This window comes from Lygodium microphyllum, chromosome 26 (assembly GCF_053477565.2).
Source record: "Lygodium microphyllum isolate KBCC chromosome 26, Lygodium_microphyllum_v1.1.10, whole genome shotgun sequence".
In the NCBI taxonomy this organism is placed as follows: Eukaryota; Viridiplantae; Streptophyta; class Polypodiopsida; order Schizaeales; family Lygodiaceae; genus Lygodium; species Lygodium microphyllum.
In genome coordinates this window covers 117,479,565-117,505,374 of record NC_141160.1, presented here as the reverse complement: position 1 = coordinate 117,505,374, position 25,810 = coordinate 117,479,565, and the positions used below count along the sequence as shown (strand labels likewise).

At 40.4% G+C, this 25,810-nt stretch overlaps 1 protein-coding gene across 4 annotated transcripts in view; it reads right to left on the bottom strand.

Moving 5' to 3' along the window:
- Nucleotides 1-7,560: 7,560 nt before the first annotated feature.
- LOC148013735 (paired amphipathic helix protein Sin3-like 3) overlaps nucleotides 7,561-25,810 on the bottom strand; it is a 67,557-nt gene continuing 49,307 nt past the window's right edge. For 2 of the 4 annotated variants that reach the window (XM_087668422.1, XM_087668424.1), the window contains exon 24: nucleotides 8,272-9,151. In XM_087668422.1, the coding sequence (XP_087524548.1) occupies nucleotides 9,127-9,151 (25 nt within the window). In that variant the 3' untranslated portion in view covers nucleotides 8,272-9,126. The other 2 variants (XR_015688925.1, XM_087668423.1) reach the window with 2 other exon arrangements.

The window sequence follows — 25,810 nt, the reverse complement described above, 5'->3', positions numbered from 1 at the left end:
ACTCACAGTGAGCCTACTGGATACAAGTTGTATTAGATATGCAAACTATTTTTTATAGAGGTCACATATTGCAAATTTTGCAATTTGTGATGAGTTGTTGTTATGTGCAATAATTGTTTTACTGGAGCCAAGATTATGATGTATGTATAATTACAGTATATGACCTGCATATATTGTTTGCTACAAGATAAAGTCTACGATATGTGCTTATGAATGAGCAATTTTTTAGTCACTGCTTTGGATTTATTGTAGTGATATCAACAAAATTAGTCTTTGATGCACACTTGAATAACTTGATGCTATTATGCTATTATGTCTATGAGAACATATTGATGTAGTAATACATTGTAATGATTCTACGTAGTGATTTACATAGTTTTTGGATAGTATTATATGATGCATTGCTTATCAACGATTCATTTGCCTTACTCTGAGCTCTAACTACAGTGAACCATTATTGCACAAATTTTGTAACCTTTTGGTTTAAAAAATTTATTATGATTACTTCTACTTGACAATTAGTTGTCTTTTGTGAAAATGGCTTCATTATTTGTTGTGGACAGTGGAATATATAACATCAAGGAATTTGATTGTACAAAATTTAGTTTGTGGTGGAAAGAGCAAATCCAAGATGTCCTACTGCTAAAGCTATTAAAGTCAATAAGAGGTATAGATACAAAACCTAAGAATATGTTTAAAGAGGATTGGAAGGAGTTGGATACATTAGCTAAGTCTACGATCAAATTGCACCTTGCAATATTAAGTTATTTTGCTATTGTGAATGAAACCATTATATATAACTTATGAAAAACATTATGCAAAATATATTAGGAGATTATCTCAAATAAAGTGCACATGATGAAGCATTTGATTGAGTTGTAGATGGAGGGTACTAGTATTGCCTCCCACCTCAATGACTTCATTGTAATATTCAACCAAATGCAAGAAGAAAAAAAATTGAATTTTGAATATGAGATTAGGGTGATGTTTTTGCAAAGTTCTTACCTGCATCATGGGACACCTTAAGGACAAACCATCAATAACTCAACTCTAGATGGTGAGTTGAAGTTCAATGATATTGTGGGTAGTTCATTGACAGAATATAGAAAATACATAAGCCAAGGTAGAAATGTTAGGCATCGACAACTCAAGAAAAAAGAGATAGAAAATAGTGTAAAGGCAAGAATCATGACCATGGGTTGCCAGATAGCAAATCCAAGGCCAAGAAAGGCATCAAATGTGTCCCATATCGTAAACATATCAAATCAAGGACTGTCATGAATGGAAGTGAGAGCAAATATATAAGGAAAAAAAAGATAAGGGTGCTAACAAGAAAGAGAGAAAGGCAAAGCATAGGTTGAGGAAGTGAATTCAATAACTACACATCAAGATGGTAGGAAAGTGTTGTTTATTTCTAATCTTCTTGCAAATGCATTGGTTGCATCAAATCAACACTTGAACTAATATTGGGTACTTGATTGTGGCACTTCATTTCAGGTATCTACTGATAGGGAGTAATTCTATTCATATGGCAATAGTAGCCATGGATTTGACCACCTTAGGAATGACTATGTGTGACATAGTTGGCGCAAGAGATGCCTAGTTTTTATTTTAAAATGACTCTCAAAAGAGGAATTTTCCTTGGAATTTGATTTGAATACTACTAAAGCTTCTAAGTAAGCAATTCTCTGAGTGTTCATTGATCGTAGCGAGAGACATGGTTTGGCAGTGGTACGCACAAGTACTAGAATAGAAAAAACACTACATGAAGTTTTGCACTCTACAATACCTTCTTAAGGTATGAGCTAGCTCTTTGTAGTTGAGAAAGGAATCTATCAAGAAAATCATGGGCTTGTAACATCAATTGTTGCTAGGAATAATGTCATTCTTGTTCGAACCGACAAAATGGCATGCACAGCATGTTGCAGAACTACGAGGCTAGCATTCCCTAAAAGGGCATTTAATGGAGGGCAGTGCTAGATGCAAACAATGAATTTTTTAAAAGGTGATCATTATGTCTAAATGAGCTAGAAACTATGGCTCTCGATGCCTCTTCAACTAGCAAATGTTACGCCTACTATTCAAAGCACAAGGTGGACACAAAGACTACGATTTCTATTCTAATAATAAGTAACATTGATTATGGAAAGCATGGATCGCACCTTTGGCTTCGTTTTGCCTCTCCATTATTGTTAGAAAATACCATAAATCACCTTCCTATGGACAAGAGTGATTCACAACTTTTGGAAGCAAATGTAGAAGATGGCGAAAGAAACCAACAAAAAGCTAAAAAGCTTGCTTTTAAGCTTTAAAAGCCTGGAGGCTTTCGAGTGTTCACATCATTTTAAGCTTTTTAAGCTTTACAAAATCTTAAATGAATAAAAGGCATTAAGGTTTTGAAAGCTCAACATGTTGAAAAAAACTATTTAAAGGGGGGGGGGGGGGGGGGGGTGGGGAAACAGAAATTATAAGGGCCCTTCCCTTGGTATGCAAACTTGTATCTTGTGAGAGATGGGAGTGAAGGGTCACACGCAAGTGTGAGGAGACTTGTCATGTTGGACAAAGTATTCAAAAAATGAATGCCGAAGGATTAAAGTATTATATCAATCTCAAAGAGGTATGATGTAGTTTTTCGGACTCAATTTCTAATGTTTTTATGTTTGTCGATGCTCTACCTTGTGTTTGATTTTGAAATATTGTGACTATGAGAGGCATTGTTGATCGTTTGTTTTCGAGTGTGGCTTGTGCGGTGTTTGCAAAATTTTATTTTTTCTTGTGTTTGTGTTGTTCATGAACAAAGTCAATTATTCTAACCGGCACTCCTTAATGTCTTGTTATCAAGTTGTGAGTGAGACTTGCTCTCAATCACCACTCGCGTAATAACACAAGCTCAAAAGCTATAAATTCATATACATGCTCAAGTATAAATCAATCATCTCTTTGGCATACATTCTTACCATGAATGGCTCTCTTTCATACCCTCTATAATTTGTTCATGTGGTATCAAAGTTTATGGGACATCCTCATTGCAAGAGGCACAACAAGCTTGGGAGAGGAACATGAAGAAAGCGATGAGAAAGCATTGGGATACATAGTAACACGCTTAGGTGATGAATGCATACACCATATTGATGGTATTCAAATTGCAGAGATAACATGGGAAGAGCTCAACAAAGTCTTTGGCACCAAATCCAAGCATTCAAATGTGAAACTTCAAATGCAACTTTATAATTTGAAGTTCAACCCAAAAGACAATCTTACAAGTTACTTGAACGAGTATAAGGGTATTCTAACCGAGCAAACTATGCAATAAGCCACTTCAAGTGTTCTCTCTGTACAATCCTAAAAAGGTCCCCTTAATATTGAATACATAGAGCCTAGTTTGACCAAAAAGGGATCAAAATGCTCCAAAGCTTTATGGAGATCCATCGTAAAAAGTTCTCCTTGGTCGAAATTTATCCTCTATGGTCAACCCTCAAGTTTGAGACATCCAACATAAAGTGATGACCCATGCACTCTTATGTCCAACTAAACCATGAAATTTAGCAAGCATGATATAATGGACATCCAGCTTCATGGGTTGAGCTCTTAGTATAAGCATGCCAAGGAGGTGGAACCCTTCATATGGGTTGAATGCATTGGCATTGAATGCATGAGAAATACAACAATTTCTTTGATAATAGATCTTTGTTTTTTATATGCAAATCCCTCGAGATATGATGTACCATTGTGATCAATGGGTTTTGGAATAACCCTTGCTTTTAGGATTTACCCCTTTGTATATTGATGGATTGAAGAATAATAAAAAGATGAAAATCTATATGTGCATGAATGCGTGCATACTTCAACAAAATGAACTAGAGGCATGTATTGCCTTGCAAGAAAATACATAAAAATTTATATTATTAACAATGTAAACAATACAAATGTACAACTTGTATGTTAGGACATCAACAACCAAGTTAAAAACATAAAAAAATATAGCCACAATGAAGCAATGTAAATAAGATTGACTAGGAAGGACGTCACTTATTATCTGCAAAATTGAACATCGAGATTATTTGTTTTACAAAACTAGATAATCATACCCATATTGCCAGTGTCAATGGCAACATTTGATTGGTTTCTCGATCAACCATCATAAAACAAGTTTACCTTGCTTGCATTTATGAGGCTATCAAGGAGAGGTATCAAGATCGCTTGCTCTTTGCAAAGAGAACAAGCACATAGTTTGATGCTATCAAGGGCTAAGAGTGAGATTTAAGCACCTAAAGGGTATTCCCAAGTTTTTGAGTTTCTAGGGAGTATAATCATAAACCATGAGCTCATTTATGGAGGGTAGTATTTAGAGGGAGGGTTCTTCAAAAGGCTTTGAGATTATTATGGGAGAGAATTAGTGCTACAATAACTAAGGTTGAAGCCACAATACCAAAAAGTTATTTAGAGGTTAACTAGAAAACAGTGCTTAACCTTGTTGGAATCAAGAACTAGAAAAAATGGTCCTCGGAGGCCAAAGTTGCCCATAATACTTTGAAAGAAGGGTTAAAGTAACCAATTGTTTGACTTTACTATAGCAATTCATGAATGCCCATGTGTGTGCACGCGCGCACGTGCGTGCACATGCACATACACACTTATAACATAACTGTGGTTATTACCTTCATAGATTGCTTTTGATTTGGTTGACCCTTATCAACATTTCTTCTCATTGTTTCTTAGTTAAGTAAAATAAGAATAAATAGGCAACCATGTTGTAACAGAACATGCTTATATCTAGAGAAGCTTTTTTGCAACAATGTAGCACCAAGAGACACTCATGAAACCTTTGGATGCATATGATAAACAAATGTTGTAGACGCATGCATGGGTGCAAGCTTGTCCTGTGTTTGGTCTTTGTCTAGTCCTATATAGAATTCATAGGACCTAGTTAGGTTGAAAAACACGTTGTTTATCATGAGTCTTATGCCTTGTAGACAGGTTAAAAAGCTCCAAAGCTATATGGAGGTTGTTACAAAAATTCTCATTGAATGATACCTATCCTCTATGATATGCCCTCAAGTTAAGTCTTCATCCAACATAAAGTGATGGCTCATGAACTCTCTTTGTACAACCAAACCATTATGTAAATTTAGCAAACATGGTCTAATAGATCTTCCACTTACAAAGTTGCAGCTCTTCGTATAAGCACCCCAAGACGATTGTATGTGTGTTTTGGGTTGGGCTCTTGGTCAATATCACAAGGGCAACTCGTAAAAATTTGTTACAAGCACCATGGCAATCAGCATGCACACACACATGCATGCATAGAGAGAGAGAGAGAGAGAGAGAGAGAGATTGTCCTTCAAAAGGCAAATTGTTGGCATCTAATGGAGGATAGATTATATGTTAATTCTTTGCCAATTGAATTATTGGCCATCTCACATGCTCTCTTGGGAAAGGAAACAAGATAACTACTCCAAGTGCAAACAGATCGCACATTTGGGTTTGGCTTCTATTACATGTGACACTATCGGCTCAATGTGTGGACACCTTTCCGCACAACCAAACGAGCATTCCGATTCCTAGTGGATATCATGATTTGTGGGGCAAGATCTCAATGCAATTACAGGACCAATAGCCCTTTCCCACCCTTGACTCAAATCATCTTTAGCAAGACTGGAACCTCACAAGTCAACTGAGTCTACAAGATGTTCAATCAACCATATTGATCACCTCATGATTAGAGACTACCATTGGTTGGTGACCAAGGCCAATGATGTCCGAGAACTACATAAAAGCAATGCACTGTCGTTACGGAAGAGTGGCCCAATAAGACTCCATCCAAATGCAAAGTTTCTCTTGAGAATGTTGATAGGTGGCCTATCCCTCATCTTGATCCTTTCCATGCGCTACTTTTCAAACAACTATTTTTTTGCACTAAAATTATCCACCATACATTCATTTCATGTCCATTAGCTAGAGAGAGAGAGAGAGAGAGAGAGAGAGAGAGAGAGAGAGAGAGAGAGAGAGAGAGAGAGAGAGAGAGTCACTCTTGACATTTGGAGAGCTATGATGGAACTTTTGTTGCATTCCTATCATTGGGTTCTTAGCAAGGCAAAATATCCCACTCGTGCATAGCCACATATGAAGATCATTGTTTCATTTACTTAGGCAGTCATAGCACATCTGGATCACCCAAAATGCCTATTCTCTTCAATTCTACCTCCAAGATTCGAAGTCATATTACTATACTAAAGGGTATTCTCCATTGACAATAGGATCTTATTCAGCATGCTAACCTTCTTCTTAAGGAGGATTTAGTTTCTTAGTATGCAACAGTTTCATCTACTACTCTGCCATAACTCTTGTATCTCTCATGTAATTAATAGAATTACTCATTATGAAGAGAGAGAGAGAGAGTGTGTGTGTGTGTGTATGTGTGTGTGTGTACGTGCGTGCGTGCGTGCGCGCGTGTGCGTGTGCGAATGAGAGTAAGACATATATATTAGCATGACAATCATATGTATGACAAAACAACTATATGGTAAAAACAATAAATGGAAAAAAAAAATGAAAATGTAATGAGCAAGGGTAAAAGCTTCAAGGAGAACTCTATCTAATACATAGAAAGCTCTAGCTTACACAATCTCATGGAGGTGCAAACGGCCTAGCTCTAGCCTGAGCAATAATCTTCTACATCCATCTATGAAAGTACTAGCGATAATTCTGCCAAGACCTAGGACATCTAGATCAACCAAGCTCGACGCCTTGATCAATCAATGTCCCTCCTATGTGTAGGCGACTAAGATTGTGACTGTGATGAACTCTCCTGAGTCTCACTCACAAAGATATCTGTAAGCTACCACCAAGTATAACCTCAATGTCTTGGATCTACTGCACTCCCGAGGAGCATGTCTTGAATCCATCCTATCTTAGGGAGGAAGACACCAAGGCAATGCTGATCAGTGAAATCCACAACCCTGGATAGCGGCTCTAAACCATCTCTTAACAGACAGTGGAACGGGCCTCGAATCTCATATCCTGAGCAACAACGAATATAATGCTCCTTTGTATGTGGCTCTAGCTAACATATCTAGCATATGCACTCCTCTAGTGCTACGGATCTGTATTTGCCAATCCCAATCTCCACACGGTGAGAAGACATGCAACTGACCAACAGCACATGATCGCATGTGAGAGGTGGCTGTCCATGCACCTAGGGCGGACAATAAATCCATCATCAGTAGTCGTATAGAGAAGATGCTTTCTGTAGAAAGCCATCTCCATCCCTAGCTCTTGCACAGGTGCTAACCATGTCCTTTTTGGTGTCTAGTTGGGTGAGAGAGCAAGGGTGCTCACGCACGAGAGAGAGAGAGAGAGAGAGAGAGAGAGACTGCAAGCACAAGAAAAGAGAGAGAGAGAGAGAGAGAGAGAGAGAGAGAGAGAGAGAGACTGCAAGCACAAGAAATATATAATCCAAGCACTGGAGAACTGATTCACTTAGATACTCTTCAAATATATTTTTTTAATATAAGCATTGTTTCATTTTAAAATGTTATAATACATCCACATGCCTCATGGTGAGATAATCACTCTATTTAAAAACAGCAGAAAAAGTAGCCAGGTCACACTATGGAGAAAAACTCCAGCATTTTCAGCTTGACCTTTTTTTTGGGGGGGGGGTATACAAGAATATAGTACATACAAAAATACCACAGAACTGTGGTGGGGTTATTGTATCACTTGCCCCCATAGAGCATCATAATGATTAGACATTTCAGTTGTATAGAGGAACAAAATTATTGAGAGACTTCAAGCATGTCTCTGCCTTCATCTCCACTAATCAGTCTGTAGGGGTATATGAACTGTATTTCAATGATAGAGGTCTCTAGAACCCTACATTATTGCTCTTGTATCATGGCCACCACTTAAGTTTGTACATCACCACATGCATGTCTCATGGTAAGTGTATTTCACAGCAGTTTTCAGTGGGCCTGAAATGCTCCAGGTTTGCCTTGCTACTGAAACAAAGAATAAGCTGTCTGTCAGAGCAATTTGCTCCACCAATGTTCCAAGGAGTGCAAGAGGTCCACTAACACTCAGCAGTTCAAGTACAACTAAATCTTTAGTTTATGATACACAATGGAAGAGGGCTGTGAACATCGAAATGTGATTTTTTTTTGCAGTGTGATTTCGAGCCGGAAGTGCCAGCATGACTCTAACTGATTCTCGCCAGAACAGCAACAGAGTACTCAAAAGCTTGTAATGGAAACCCTGATTCAGAAATGGAAAAATATATCCGATCAGGAGCATTGTCGTTTACATGGGAACGTCACACTACCTTACAGACAGCTGTTGCATATATTGTCACAACATGCATAGACAAATGAGCTCAAACATGGTCATGTATCACACATGCATGTGTACGACTGACAGAGCCTGACAGACAGAGAATGAACTATGAGGCCAAAATGGTGAGTATAATTGATCCATGTGATATCTCGTCATAGACAGAAAGAAAAAATACAACTAAACAAAACAGGGACAAACCAACAAGTGTGTACAAGAGCTCCTGGCTCTCCCACCATCTGCCAGATCTATCAATGATTTTGGGGTTATGATGGAGTGATCCCAGCTCCTCTAGGGTAAAGTTTGTTGAAGTGAATCTCCTTGAGATTATACGAACGTGGTAAGAGATGATAGCCTGGATCCTCAAACAAACTTACAGATGCCGCTTTTGGTTGCTGATGGTGCTATGCCAACTGAAGGTACTTATCTAGAGCCAGCTGATGTAGTCTGTGGATGTATGTGGCCACCCGGATAGGGAGCCTGAATCACCATGGGAGCTCTGCACAAAGTAATGATCAGGTTCTGAAAAGAAAACTCCATACATTCAGGCTAAGTTGAGGAGTGTATCAAAAAGCCAAAGTTGGATCCTACAACTAGATCGTTGTACACTATCTCTGTAGGGCCAGGAGGGCTGCAAATCCTTGGGTGAGTCTAGCATATGCAGCCCTCTTGCGTCTCATGGAGAGACTGCATCCAGTAAAAGTGACCCTTGGCTCCTGGAGCTAGATCTGGGTGCACAAACTCTCTAGGACAGAGAAATCATGAATCCTTTTGGAGGTCTAGCAAATGCAGCACTCCTCATGGAGCACTTGTGTCCAGAAGCCTGTCCAGCAAAAGAGATACAGTAACATTTGCAAGAGCCCAAAACCGCCTAAGATCTGACGGGCAAAAATTACAACTGAAGTGCTATCTCTTCCTAGAGTACAAACAAAATATGACTAAACAAGGTACAACAAATTGAAGGCATCCTAAGATCCAATGATAAGATGTACAACGTGAAGATGTAAGTCTAGCATATCTATAATGCATCATCCCAAAATCAAGGGGGCAGAGGGGCCTCGGCAGGTGCCCCTGTTGTGGGTGCTAATGGCTTAAATCTGTAGGTGATGAGGGCAGTGGGATGGTTGCCCTGGGGGTCAAGGAGCTATGGTGCACCAGTTTATAAGCATCCTCTATCTACATGTCTCTGGGGTAGCAGTCTTCTGTCTCTAAAGGCCTTCTCTTTGTAGCATTAAAGCTTAAGCAAGAACAGTCCAAGATATCTTTGGTCCTCAAACTCCATGACCAAGCCTAGTGGTCCAAAGCCCTCTCAAAACATGCACTGGTGAGCTATGGTGCACCATTTTATAAACATCCTCTATCTACGTATCTCTGGGGTAGCAGTTTGCTGTCTCTAAAGGCGGTCTCTTTGTAGCATTAAAGCTTAAGTAAGAACAGTCCAAGATATCTTTGGTCCTCAAATTCCATGACCAATCATAGTGATCCAAAGCCCTCTCAAAACATGCAATGGTATTGCCCCCTGATCTCATTGTAAACAATGCAATGGCATATGCAGTGCTCCTCTTAACTCCAAGTCCGCCTCGCATAACTAGTGCATATGGTCCTCTCATACAGTACCCTAGTATCTCCTTGTCTCTGTCCACAACCTGTGTGATGGAGTGCAATCCTAATCAATAGTGCATCTCAAACAATATGTGAGGTGTGTCCCATGTATGTTGGGAGCATGGTTGTAAGGTATGGAAAATACGGTACGATAAAATACGGTAGTAAATGGTACCTTAAGATTTTCTAAGGTATGGCAAGATAAAAATATGTTACTTTATCCTAAAAGCAACTTAAAACCTAGTTCTTTTTGACAAAACAAGGTAGAGAAATTGTTTGGATCTCAAATAACCTAATCTCACGGGAGAATCATATTAGTATATGGAGCATTTAGCTCATCCTAAAGTGTAGTTCGAGCAGGAAAAGATGTATCCATTAGGTTGGTACCTTATGGTACTAATACATCAGGTATGGTACCTAAAGTATGGTATAGTATGAACCCTTTTGTATGTGGTACAGTGCAACTATGGTCAAAAGAGGTGCACCTTACGTCATGGTTGGTGTGTCCAAAGTGTGGATAGCCACCTTGGTGTGTGGAGCTCTTGGAAGTGTGGTCAGTGGCACTTGTAAAGAAATGCCCTAACACAAACACAAATACAATCACGACAAAGCACACACTGATAATACAACATAGTTATTGTAACTCAGAGACAATGAATACAATTAATAATGTGAAGCGAATGACTGCAGAATATACAATGCTCCATGCAGCAAGCTATTTAATTAAGGCTAATGATTTTTTAGCTCCACAGCACTGTCTCTTTATCGTGGCCAAAGCTACATATCCTCTTGTGAGTCGGTCTCTAGCTGCCTGTGCCATGGTGAATCTCTCGATAGATGTAGTGGATATGACACCAAAGTAGATGTATGAGTTCACAACCTCCACCTGTCTTGCTCCTAGGGTGAAGATTGATCTCCTCCTCACTGGGGTTGATAGATTAGGATCTTGGTTTTCCCCATGATTAATCATCAATCCACGTTGTGTGCAAAAGTCATGAAGGGCATGGAGATGTCATTGTAGACCCTCCCGTGACTTAGAGACCAGAACAATGTCATCAGCTTAATGCATAATAGAGACCAATCTACTTGCTATCTCCACCCGATTACTCCTCCCCGTGTGATGTGGGCTTTTATCTCGGTAATGTAGAGTCCAAAGAGTGTAGAGGAGAGGGGACATCCAAATTCACTCCAATGGTATTAGAGACCATGTTTGAAAGTGCATGTGAGCACCTTAGCTAGCCTAGCACCCTCTCGCACAGTGCCCTGGATCATGTCCGATGGGATCCCCAATGTTTGCAACCTCTATAGTAGTCTATCTCATGGGACTGTATCAAAGGCCCTGTGGAAATCCACAAAGAGCAAAAGCGTCTCTTCTTTCTCACCTCAAGGTGAAGATGTAGTCAAGTGTAGAGAATCCCAGTTTGAATCCAGCTTGTCCTACTGTCCTTATTCTCCTTCTCTTTGCATATATGTTGAGCTTTGTCTCCATCACTGCTCCATGTATCTTAGCCAATGTGTGGTCCACCATGATGGTCCTGTAATTACTAGGATATAGGAAATCTCTAGTCTTATGGATAGGCATGATGGTATGTATGGTCTACTACTGTGAGTTATGCTAGAGCTGATTGAACATAAAAGCAAGGAGAGGAGCCAAAATGTCCATTGCATAAATGAAGCGCTCACCTTGTATACTTGTGCGATCCATCAATTGTCTATGTTGTAGATGCACTATCACTCTTGTGACCATATCATGTGTGAAGGAGGTGGATGTGATGGGGCGAGGCTCCGATGGGTGAGGAATTGGTGGTGGTTGGTGTGATCATAAACTTTAAAGTCCCTCACCATTGGAGCGCCATGTCTTTGGGTCACTAATGGGTATGGGGCGTTGTGGCTCCTACAGTCTACGCCATGCTATGGTCATGTCTACATTGATGAATAAATGTTATAGATCCCAATACTATGCTTCCTCATGTGCTTGTCACTTATGGTGAGTAAAGGTCCTCATCTTCCTGCAACCCTCCCTCTCTATAATAGACCCTAGTCCTCTCTGGATCCTCGCTCCCTGCACTCATCACTATACCGTCTATTCAAGGACATGGTCCCAAGTCTTGTGAGTTTGCTAGGGTGTGTGGAGTGTGGGAAGCTATGGAGAGCGGTTGAGTGCAGGATGGAGGTGAGTTGGGAGGTGAGCATGTCTAGGGAGTCAGTATGCTCGAATTGTGTGAGCCCTATTGAGAAACCATATCATTCTGTATAGTTTCCCTTCTTCATTCCCAATTTTTGATTTCTATTTCCAACCCCAAAAAGATTGTCTAGGGCCTTTTGAGAGAATTGGAGTGCTGCTTGAGAGACTTTAGTGGTTGGGTGAGACTTGAGATTGTTCTTGCCTATTATATTTAACACCTTCCATTCATTCTTTACCTCTCTCTCTCTCTCTTTTTTTTTCGTAAATACCTCTCTCTCTCTCTCTCTCTCTCTCTCTCCCTCTCTCTCTCTCTCTCCATTATCATCTCCTGCTGGCAGGTGCTAGTCTCCACTACCATCTGGGTTGTGTTGTTGGTGGCAACCTCCCTCTTCTTTTGCTGGTGCTTATCCTCCACAATGGCCAACAGCTACCTTGAGCCATACACTTTGCGTATCCTCACCTAGAGTTAGCTTTCACCAGCTCGATGATAGCTCTCATCTCTTAGGTGTCATATTAGAGTTCACATTTTGCACTTTGGCAACTCCTCCAACATCTGGCATCTATTATCATCAAATGGCATCATCATCCCCAGGCCCCACATCCTTGCATTTGACATCTTGGTGCTTCCTCCACAGTTGGTGACCTTCTCCTCAAGCTAGTGGGTTGGAAGTAAAGAGTCCTTCGGATGTGGATCATTTTTTCATCCCATTGTAGATAACGAGATGGTGCCATGAGCCTAGTTCTAGTAGGTATTAGCCCTAATGAGTACTATCTCCCCCAATATGAATTGATAACCCAATGAGAATAGGGCCAGGGTGAGTTTGAAACAGGGTGGGGCAAGGGCGGGGTGTACTAGGACAAGGCGAGGGTGAAACAGGGACAAGGGGAGGGCAAAATAAGGTGGGGCAAGGGCAAGGACAAGGGTGAGGGCAGGGCAGGTCCAAGACCTGGGGGGAGAGAGAGAGAGAGAGAGAGAGAGAGAGAGAGAGAGAGAGAGAGCAAACACGTATAGCTCATTTGATTGAGTTGAATGTGTGGTGACAAGGTCTTGGGTTCAACTCCTACATTCCACATTGTCGTTTGGTATAGGTATAGAAAAAAAGAGATTTGAGAGAGAGAGAGAGAGAGAGAGAGAATGCTGAGAGTGCTAAACACCGAAAGCTTAATAATCAGGGTGGACAGAATGCAAAGGCTGTGTGCGTATAACAACAGCCAGAAGCCTCACAAATTGTGTACAAGACTGAAGACTGCAGTGACCTATATGGGGCCTAAATAGCAAGGAATGGGGTTTAGGAAAGAGAACAGTCAGCCAGCCCCAGGATGGTCTGACTGGCAGGCTGGTCAGCCTTTCCACATGGCAACAAGCAAGGCTGACTGGTTTGCTGGGCAGATCCCTACACTGTCCTGCTGTACCTGAGACTAGGTTGGTCACGAACCGTCTGCCCGCACCCTGCTACCACTTCCTGTCCCAATTGGTGCTGCCGAATCCAGTGTCCGCCTTATCATGCTGCCTGCCCATCTAGTTGGTGTCACATGCTAACACCCCCTCTCAGATCCATCTAGAGTGCTGTTTGAGAATGGCCAAAGGAAGAGCTTTGGTGAAGAGATATGATGAATTGTCTTCCGTCTTTGGTACTCCACATCAATAGTACCATCTGAGATCTTCTCACAGATATAGTGGTACTAAATCTTGATGTGCTTCATTCGTGCATGAAACACTAGGTTTTGTGCAAGGGCTATGCAAGTCTCATTGTTGCATAGGAGAGTGGTAGATTGGGTTTGAGGACAACCAAGCTCCCTGTGTTTCTTGTGGATGTGGGCATGTGTTTGGGTCCAAGGTATGCCTCTGTACCTCCAAGGAGATGCTCTTCACAGGTGTCATGCTATCGTATAGTTCATCAAGATGTAGCCATATCTGAAGGGTGCTGCTCATATGCTTGAGGTGAGCAACGACAGCTGGTGTACACGAATGAAATAAGAATGAGCAAAATGTGAGCATTCAACTTCTCTTAATGTGCCTAGGCCTTCTCCAACTGTGATTTCTCGGCTTGATGAGGGGTTGAAGACTCCTTGATTGTCAAATGATCAATGGCTTTGGTCATGAGCTCCACCAGATCATAAGATGCCAAGATGGCCTCCATCATCACCTTCTAGATGCTAAAGTTTTCGTCATCAAGCTTCTAATGCTAGGGTAAAACCAGAAGGACGGGGACCTTGCAGTCCAAAAGGGCTTGGGATTCCATGTCCAGTTTGGAAGACATCCTATTCCATCTTTGAATAACCTTGCATGTGCTAGGGAGCTCCCCTATGGCTCCGAAAAGGCGGCTGGACAAGACTTCTTTTGTGCATTCATTGAAGAATTACTGCCAGAGGCGATAAAACTCAAATCTGCTATGAAAGGCTCAAAATCCAGCCTTTTCTTGCTTTGTCAGCTGTTCCTGCACAAATAAACAGCAAAAAAGTGTCCAGACGTGCCTCTGCTCTCTCCAGTTGTATGTTGATATGCTGCCCTTCCATTAGCACCTGTATAGTGTGAAAACACAACCTGTGTCATGCAGAATCCTCCTCTTCAGGTCTGTACACACTTGATCAGCCCCTAATACTGCTCTGATACCATGTTAGAGTACCGCGATGCAAAAGCATATGAATGGGCTGATTGTAGATGCTAAACATGGAGTGGAGAGAGAGAGAGAGAGAGAGAGAGAGAGAGGATAATGCTGAGAGTGTTGAACATCGAAAAATCTGAATAATCAGGGCAGACAGAATACAAAGGCTATGTGTGTATAACAGCAGCCGGTAACCTCACAAACTGTGTGCAAGACTGAAGACTGCTGTGATCAATGTGGAGCTTAAATAGCCAGGAGTGGGGGCTGGGAAAGAGAGCAGTCAGCCAGCCCTAGGCTGGTCAGCCTTGCTATGTTATATGCTGGAACTAGAGGCAGACCCTTGCCCTACGTGCATTCGGCCTCTGCCTGGGATTCTGCTCTACCCCAGGCTGCCTGCAAAAAGGCTGCCCACCACTCTTGCTGCCTAAGTTTGCATTTTTGGGTTCCATCTTGTTGTTCCAACATTGATATCATCTACTGTAGTAGTTGCCCACTCATAGTTCATCTCCAAGAGGCTTGAAGGAGAACCCCATTACCCTTCTTGAAGACATCAATACCATTGATCTTGCGACACAGTCATCACCAAGTAAGTAAGATGGCGACCTGATAGCATAGCACAAGGACCACTACCAACTTTGTCGAATAGTTTTCGTCAAGAATCTTCAAGGACTAGAAATGGTAGCCACCATGGTCCAAGAAAAGTCTTTGAAAGCACCAAAGATATAGAAGCAATCCACAAAGTCAAGCCTATCATAACACAATAGAAAAGAAATTTCTATCCTTCCTATTATTTTGCATATTTAATTGTTTTCATATTTTGTTTCCTTTGCACATACTAGATACAAAGAAAAGTATATTGGAGCTGGCCACTAGTGAGTGGTCATAGGTTATGGTGGACTCACTTAGCAGGTTAAAGAAAAGATAGTACACATGAAACCAACCTTTTTTCTTGGAGAGCGTGGTAATAACTTGATTAATCAATACTTACAACAGGTAAATCAATTACATAAATTGAAATGCGCACTTTCCCACTTTAATCTTGGACAATCGGTAGATTGTTGGTCTCAAACCTAGCACCCCTCACAGTATTTCTTTATCTTTGATTTTAAATGGATAGAGTACAACTGAGATTCTCTAATCTCCTCTACTAATCCAAGTGTCTCTTGTTGTCATAAATAACCAACAAGCCTTCATACCAATTTTCCTGTTGGTTTGCTCAGGGATTGGCCTTAACCCTACTCCTTGCGAGACAAATCTAGCCCCAAATTTCATGTTGGTTGGTTAGTCCCTTGAATCTCCTTCAAATTATTTCATTTCAATTGTTGGAATTGAAGTTCTAGCCCTCAATTTTGAGCACACTTCTTGAGGCAACTGTCAAACCTTAATTTTTGCTTTAAATTAAGGTTTACAACAATGATTAACAAAAATCTCCACCTTCAATGGCTTAAATGGTTGGATCTTACTGAGATAACTTGAGAGATGGCTAGACGATGTGAGAGAATGCCAGAGAGAAATTTTTTATTTTCTTTGTGTGAAAGAGGAAAATTTTGCTATCGCCTTGTTGTGGCAGCCTTAGAAGTTATCGCCTATAGTTGAGGACATCGAATGTTGTTGTTCCTTGTTGTGAGTTATTGCTTGCACTTGGAAGCCTTTGGGCTACTGTTGCTTGGACTTGGAGAGCCTTCGACATCTCCTCTCTCGCTCACAGCCTTGTCCTCCCTCAGAATGGTTGGCAAGTCTTCCACTAGCCTCCAATAGCCTTCTCCTCACTCACATGGGCAAGGTTTGCTAAGTGATACTCTTCTAATTCCATTTTCCAACTCTCAAAGAAGGCCAATAAAAGGAATACTCCATCACTTTAACTACAACATCAATCTCTCTATGTGCTGCATAAGGCAGAGTATGACTCTCAATAATCACCTTAGGTCTCAATTGCTTTATGATACACCATCGTTCATACATCATTAGAAAACCATCTTTAAGTACAAAGTGCTTATGCCTTTGGCCATTGCAAAGTTAACCATATACATTCGCAAAGTTCAAAACAACAGCATACTAATCCTAAATGGCATTCAATTCAATGTGATATACCATAATGAGAGTTGCAATTTGAGGCTTACATGACAATGCATCAATCATCACATGCTTTTTTTCCATCTATGTGCACAATTTGAAAGTGAAACATATATAAGGAGTTGGCCCACCACATGTGCTTCTCAGTCCACTTAGTTTGAGTCAAGAAATAACGCAATGTATGGTGCTTCATTTGCATTGTGAAATCCACCTCTAAAAGATAGTGTTTCCATATCAAAAGTTCATGAATTACAACAAGCAATTCTTTTGAATAAACCTGCAAATTCCTTTTTGTACCACGGAGAATACGACTCTCATATGCCACAACTCGGCCATTGTGTATCAAAATAGCCCCTACATTGTTCCCATATGCATCACAATGAACAACCATTGACTTCCTTAGATCAAGCAACATAAGCAAAGGATTTGAAGTCATATTTTCCTTTGGCTTCTCAAATGCTGAAATTTTCAAAACTATTGTCGCGAGAATGTCAAATTTTATTGCTTTGCTTAACATTTGATTGAAAGCTAATCAAATATGCTAATGTGACTTGCACATGTGAGTTGCAAGTTAATTATTTTATAGTATGGGACCTAATATCCCAAAATATTAGTTGGTGCCAAAGGCAAAAGTTGTAATAAGCTATAGTGCTAGGTGATACCTGGTGTCAAATTTTGGCCTAGACCAATTTATTGGCCACTAATGTCAATGGTGGCATTATAGATTAGACATTGATTGATTAATTAATGTTGATCTAAGGGCTAATAACCACTTAGGGATACTTGGAAGACAAATTGGCCTAGCCAAATTAATTATTGGCTAGTGGAATTACTTTGTTGGATACTAGAATAATTATTAAATTGAATTTCACAATTAGTATTCTGAAAATTAATGTAATAAGCTAGATAATGCTGAAAAATGGGATAAGAAGGCTACCACTTGGCAAAACTTGCCCATGCAAGTGGAGAAAACATTTCTGGGGGCTGGTGGAAGTCTATTCTAGCCATTGTGAGAAAGAAAGAGACTGTTAGAGAGTAAGGAGATGCTAGCAAGAACGAACTAAGGTCTTACAAGAGGTGACAATAGTTTGGAGCCCTTCAGGTGCTGGCAACAACAAACTAAGGTCCTTTCAGTATAGATAATAGCATATACGAGGGCCCACCAGCCTTTTTGGTAGTACGAGGCTGTAGATGATAGCTTCAATGGTTGTTTGAGCAAGGCAACAATAATTTTTCAGCCTTTCTCATTATGAAACTCTGAAATTTCTTTCCCTACAGCATTCTCTTTTATCCTACAGTCATCTTCTAAGTTATCTCTAGAAAATCAATCCATTTGAGTCATCAAGTGTGAAGATATAGGAAAATCTCTGCAATAAACCCTAATATACAACAGAAATTAGGGTTTCATAGTCACCTTGGGATGTATGCTTAGAATTAAGGACCCAGGACTCGAATTCCAGCTGCTGAAATTAAAGAACTTCAGGGAGATTCAAGAGGCCAGTGAGCCAATATTAGATTTGGGGCTTAATTTGTCTTTCAAGGAGCATGGTGAAGGCCAATCCTTGTGCAAACCAAGGGGCAAATTCATAGCAACAAAGAAATGTCTTTCTTTAAGTTTGAAACCTATAAAACATTTCTGATAGTAAAAAACGTGAGGTTTTTTTTTTTGTTGGTATTGGTGTTTAGAGTTTGTGGTGGAAACTACCCAAAATCATGGTTTTTTTTTACAAAAACTATTGGGCAATATTAAATATGATAATGATGATGAGTAATGACTTGTGAGAGCTCAAGATTTTGGATGAGAGACTTACTTTTTCGAGATTTTATTTAGTTATTGAACTCGATCAATGTAGTATCTATTCTTGCTTTGACTTAGTCCATTTTGTACATGGGCTATTTACAAGATTATTTAAATTTTCTTTGTGTGATATGTATGAAACGTGATGTTTGAGTTATGTCTGAACCATAGTATAGCTTTGACATACGAATAATCGATCATGGATATGTAATGTATTATACTTAATCGACTCTCATGTATTATCACTCAAGTTTCATTGGCCTTTCTTTGTTTAAAAAAGAGTTCTATAGAGATTTAAAATCTTTTTCCCAAGTTAAAACTACAGAAAATCCCTACATTAAAAAGGTCGAGTTTCTTATTTTGCCTCCTCTTAAAAGAAACTTACGAAATGCATTTCAAACATTTCATTTCTAACATTTCTAGTTGCTATGGGTAAATTGATTTGAAGGCTTGATGGTGATTTATGACAACAAGTAGCACTTAGACTAGTGGAGGAGATTGAAGAATCTCAGTTCTACTCAATCCATTTACAATGAAAGTTAAAGAAGTACCGCAAGGGGTGCCAATTTTGGGGAAAATAGGTTGTCCATTGTCCAAGATTAAAGTGGTAAAGTGCGCATTTTTAGTTTATGCAAATTTTATGCTTGTTGTAGTTATTGATTAATCAGGTTATTACCACCCTCTCCGTGGAGGAAGATTGGTTTCAAGGTTCCATTGTTGGAATACCATTAAATTCCTCAACTGCGTGAGTTCGAGGCACCTAATTGAAAGTTATAAGCTTTACTCTAGTGTTGACATTGTATTCAACTAAGATGAGATTAAGCAAGGATAATGGCTATCAATTTGAAAATTTCACGGAGTGTTGGATGAAATGTAATGCCTAATCTTGGATAAGGTACGCAACATTAACACCAAGCTAATAATGTTGGTTTAGACCGAAATGTAGGTATTTTTAGGCCTTTAGAAGTTGATGGTCTCCAAGAGGGAGAGAAGTTCAATGACCAGTGTAAAGATTAGCTGAGAATAGTAGTTGAAATGTTTATGCAATTGACAAAGATCCTTAGTTCATGCATTTTTTTTACGCCTAGAAAGAGAGCAACAAAGGCAAGAAGAGGAAATGGTCTTCAAGAGCTTTGGGATAGCAAGATGCACCAAAGGAAGAGCTAATACAGCAACATGATATTGCAAATGTAGGTAGTGAGCAAGCATAAGCAAATGATGCCAGTGGAGTAGTTGATGCATATGCAAGGCCAACTTGAAAGTGCCAATCCAATGCCTTTTGGATAGTAGGGCATGCATGCAATGATGGGGTATATAGGATACTTTGGTAGTGACACTAGTTTCCATACTATGGCGGGTCTGAGAACGCATAGAGAGATGTATGGTACAACTCTTTATGGTATGCAACAGCCAATGCGTGGTGTTCGAGGTCCAATGTATCTGCGTATGGTTGATAATATGCATAACCCCATATGTAGCAATGTTGGCATAATGCTAGGACACAAAGTGGCAAGTTTGGCAATGTATATATACAATACATTGTGTTTGAGACTCATAGTATTGATGTTGGTCATGCAAATGCTTGATATAGTGTTGGTCATGAGGAAAAATGCAGTTGGTAATATCTGCATGAGAAAAAATGTAACTATTCATACATGTAATGTATGGAAGAATGTATCTTGGTATGGCTAGTAGCATGCAAATTCCCATATATAGTTACATTGCAATAGTCCAAAGTATGCAAACAAGAATGTTTCCTAATGCATCTTGTGCTCCTAGCATATTAGACACACATGAGGGGCTAGTCAACTGAATGCAATGTTGCATATTAGTTAAGATGGAATCGCAACAATGTGAAATAAAGAATTGTAATGCTTAAGAGAAAAAAAAAATTGCCTAGAACCTATAGAGGTACTGAGGCAAGTAAAGTTAAAGTTTCAATGTGTTTCTTGGTGAAGATTCAACATTATTTCACCTATAAAAGAATGCAAATGGATGGAGGAGGGAAACTTGGCAAATTATCCTTGGTGTTGCACTTTACCTTTAACAAGTTTCAATTGAAGCTGACTTTGGATTGGGCGTCATTCAGGTTTAACAGAGCATAGAAGGTCTAGAATATTGCTAGATACTCAATGGGGAGATTGCATCTCCACTCCCCTAGTGATGGACATCTCCGTTATGTAGTGGATTCGGGATGTACTTGGTTTGTATCTAGGGTACTATGTGTTGATAATATTTCTACCATTGGGATCACTATTTAGTGTACTAGTCACCATGAGTTGATATACAGATGTGTATGGTTTATACCTAGGCTCTGAAAAATATGCATTTGCAAGGTTGCTAGCATGTATGGAACACATGGAATGTACATTTGGATGTGATGTACATTTGCGCATGTATGGGATACATGGATGGTATGTAGTGTATATTTGTAGGTAATGCAAGAGAAAAAATTTGCATAAGTTAGATGTGATTTGCAATCAATATATGCTTTACATGACTATCATGTGGTACATCATTGCTATGAGGTGTTGGTTATGCTCAGCTTTTGCATTACAATGCCTTGGTGGTTAGTACAATGTTGGGTTTTGGCATGTGGATGCATCCCTTATGGTTGGGAGAGTAGTTATGATTCATGTATGTGGATTGTAACTGGTTTAAGTGATTGGAATTTCCCATGCAAAGGGCATGAACATGGTTAAGCAATAGGTGCACATGTTGTTTTACTATGATACCAACATGCATTTCCAGTAGTAGCAACGGATGCTTTGGCACATTGCAATGCAATAGAGGATGATTGCAAGGATTTTAAGAGGGTCGTATGTCACGAGGACATGAAATTTTATTGTTTTGCTTAGCATTTGATTAAAAGTTAACCAAATGTGCTAATGTGATTTCCACATGTAAGGTGCAAGTTACTTATTTCATAGTGTGGGATTCAAAACCCAAAATATTAGTTAGTGCCAAAGATAAAAGTTATAATAAGTTATGTCTAGCAACCAATGTCAAATTTTGACATAGACTAGGCATTAATTATTTAATTAATGTTCGTCTAAGGACTAATAACTGCACAGGGATACTTGGAAGAAAGATTGGCCTGGTCAATTTAAGTATTGGTTGGTGGAATTTTTGTTGGGTACTAGAATAATTATTAAATTAACTTTCAAAATTAGTATTTTAAAAATTAATGTAATAAGTTGGATAATACTAAAAAATGGGATAAGAAAGCTGTCACTTGGCAAAACTTACCCATGCAAGTGGAAAAAACGTTTTTAGGGACTGGTGGAAGTCTATTCTAGCCATTGTGAGAAAGAAGGAGACGCTTAGAGATCAAGGAGATATTGCTTATACTATTTGCAGTTAACAGGACTGGTCCTACAACAAGTGACAACAATTTGGAGCCCTTCAGTGCAAGCAATAATAGACCAAGGCCCTTCTGGTGCAGGTGATAGCATATAGGAGGATCCACCGATATTTTTGGTGGTCCTAAGCTATAAGTGATAGCTTCAATGGTTATTTCAGCAAGGCAGCAGCAGTTTTTCAGCCTTTCTCATGATGAAACTCTGAATTTTTTGTCCCTACAGCATTCTTTCCCATCTTGCAGCCATCTCTCAAGTTATCTCAGCAAAAATCTAACCATTTGAGTCAGCACAAAATCTCTGTTGTAAACCTTAATTTATAGTAGAAATTAGGGTCCGATAACCACCTCGAGATACGTGCTTAGAATTAAGGGCCCAAGACTTGAAATCTAGTAGCTAAAATTAAAAGAATTCCAAGGAGATTCAAAAGGAAAACCAGCCTATATCAAACTTGGGGCGTAATTTGTCTTTCAAGAAGCATGGTGGAGGCCAATCCCCAAGTAAACCAAGGGGAAATTTGGTTTGAAGGCATGTTGCTCATTTATGACAGCAAGTAGTACTTGGATTAGTAGAGGAGATTAGAGGATCTCAATTGTACTCTATCCATTTGTAATAAAAGTTAAAGAAATACCGCAACGGGTACTAGTTTCGGGCCCTGTAGGCTGTCCATTGTCCAAGGTTAAAGCGGGAAAGTGTGCATTTGTAGTTTATGTGAATTTAATGCTTGCTGTAATTATTGATGAACCATGTTATTACCACCGTCTCCAAGGAGGAAGGCTACTTCTATTAGCTTGTCTGCTTTAGTCATGTCAATCTATCATCTCCTAGTTGTGAGCTCCTGCTAGAGTTTGACAAAGACATGAGAGCTCTTACACTTCAGTGTGCATTTCTCCCATTTTAGGCACATTTCTTGTGCATTTCCCTAGTCTGTTAGAAGGTTTCCACCTCTAGTTAGTGTCAAACTGCTCCACGAATGCTAGTTATTTTCGTCATTATTTTTCCCATTTTTTACAGCAATCTGCCTGCATTAAATAAAGCCATTTTGGGCATCTATTGCAGTTGGCCAGATTTAGGGTCCCCTGCAGCGATTGGCCAGATTTGGAGGGTGTTGACTATTTATAGCCACCTCATCGATCACTCTCACTTCTTTTGCAGGTTATCTTCAGCACGCTCCTCTTCGACACTCTCTGTCATTGGTGCTGGCCTCATCATCTTAGCCTGATCTGGTGCCTCACTAACGCTCTGAACTACGTGCAGGGACTAATCAATCCTCATCATTGTATTTAGCATTCCTCTTCAGTCAATGCAATATTTCTTCCTTCATCTTCTGTTTCCTTCTCTCTCTCTCTCTCTCTCTCTCTCTCTCTCTCTCTCTCTCTCTCTCTATGTGTGTGTGTGTGCGTGTGTGCGCTCGTGTTTCTTCTTGCATCATGCACTCTATCATTGTATCAGAGCCTAACCAAGAGCATGGAGGTGAGATCCTTGGCAGAGGACTGATCAATCCTCATCATTGTATTCAGCATTCCTCTTCAGTCTGTGCAGTAATTCTTCCTTCGTCTGTTTCCTTCTTTGTGTGTATGTGTGTGTGCACGCGCACTCATGTTTCTTCTTCCATCACACACTCTCACATGGTATCAGAGCCTAACCAAGAGCATGGAGGTGAGATTGGTTATTTGAATATGGATGTGATATGACGGGCTTCTAGGAGGAAGACGGTGGAGGGCCTTCTTGATTTTCCTCCTACTCACACCCTATGCCCTAGTTGCTTGAGGAGCAAGCAGCATTGGTAGCCACATTCCCAAGTTGCCACACGGCGGGCTTCTTCTCCGCTTGAGTTGGTTCATATCGACCTTTGCAGCCCTATGGGCATGGCCTCCCTTGGGAAGGCCAAGTATTTGATGCTGATTGTTGATGACTTCAATCATTATGTGTGGCCTTATTTTTTGGAGTACAAGGGCAATGTGTACTCCTACTTCTACGAGTGGAAAGTGTTTGTGGAGGCACAAACCACTTCCAAGGTCCGAGGTGTACAAGTAGATCACCGCAGCAAGTTTACTTCTATTCTCTTTTTTGAGTTTTGCAAGGATTACGGGATTCGCGTGGAGTACTCCCATCCGAACACACCATCTGAGAATGGTGTGGCAGAGCAAGCAAATCAAACCATGCTGGAGATGACCCCATCTATTTTCAATGAGGTTGCGGTCTCCAACGATCTAGTTGATGGTTTTTGTGCAAGTGATACCTCATCCTTGCTTGACCCTCCCCTACCCTCTATACCTCTTCTTCCTTCCAAGTTCTCTATTAACACCCCTTCCTTGTCATTGGCTCCTCCCCCTCCTACACCTCCATCCTCCCTTGCTTCCCTTCCACCCCTGATGGATGCTCCCACTTTACCGAGTATTTCCATCCCTTTAGCCTTCTCTCCAAAGTCTTCTAGGGATCCTTCATCGTCAAGATTGGAGCCTTCCAAAGATTCGGAGGATGTCCCTTCACTTCAGGAGGGAGAGTCCCTTTCTTCAATGGGTGCATTACAAGTATCGAAAACTTCCTTGTCTCCCTCGTAGTAGGATGAGCCTCTCCACATCCTTTGTGGTATCAACACTTATGCAAGATTCTGGTTTCTTACTTTCTTGCTACCCCTTTAAGTCCACGCATATCAGCTTGCTTATAGGCCTAGAGGGATAGTTTCCTTTGTGTGAACTATGCTCTTATGTCACAGATTCTTCAAGATAGAGAGCCCACTACAGTTGATGAGGCTCTTGCACATGATGTTTGGTGGCAAGCTATGCAGACTGAGCTCGATTCTATCGAGCGCAATCAAGCTTGGGAGTTGGTTCCACATCCTCGAAAGTGGAAGGTGATGGGTGTGAAGTGGGTCTTTAAGACCAAATATCTTGCAAATGGTAACTTGGACAAGCACAAAGACATGTTTGTTGCCAAGGGTTTTGCACGTAGTGTGTAGGATTGGACTATTATGAGACTTTACCATCTACAGCTTGGATGTCTACTATTTGGGCTATCTTGACTATTGCTGCCCATCATCATTGGCTTGTTTATTAGATGGACGTCAAGTCCACTTTCTTTAATGGCGTCCTCAAGGAGGAGATTTATGTCTCCTAGCCTCCAGGTTTTCTTGTGCGGGGGAAGGAGGATCATGTCTACAAGTTACACAAGGCCCTTTATGGCTTGAAGCAAGCTCCCAGGGCTTGGCACCAAAGGATTGATCGATTCTTCTTACAGAGTGGCTTCCATCGATCGGTACATGACCCCAACCTTTACTACAAGGTTGAGGGTGGCAGCTATGTTTTGATTATTTTATCTATGGATGATCGTATCATCATTGGGAGCTCTACACAAGAGGTTGATTGGACTCCAGAGATTTTGACACAGAGAGTTTGACATGATGGATCTTGGGATCCTTTACTTCTTCCTTGGATCGGAGATCTATTAGATGGCACAAGGCATTTTTATTTCCCAACATAGATACATCTCGGAGCTTCTTTCGGGGTTCAGTTTGGCAGAGTGTCGACGTCTTTCTTACCCCATGGACCCTAAGTCCAAGCTTGTGGCAACAAGAGATCCCCTTACTGATGCTATCCATTACATGTGCCTTGTTGGCTGTTTGATCTGGCTTATTTATACTCAGCTGAACATCTCTTTTATGGTGGCTTTGCTGTCTTCTTTTATGAAGATTCCTACCCAAGATCACTGAAGAGCAGCTTTGTGCGCTCTTCGGTATTTATAGGGGACTGTCCTACGAGATCATGTATGAAGAGGGGTTACTCTTTCTCGGGAGAGTGACTTTGATTGGGTAGGTGATGTGGATTCGAGACGGTCTAGTACAGGTTATGCTTTCTCC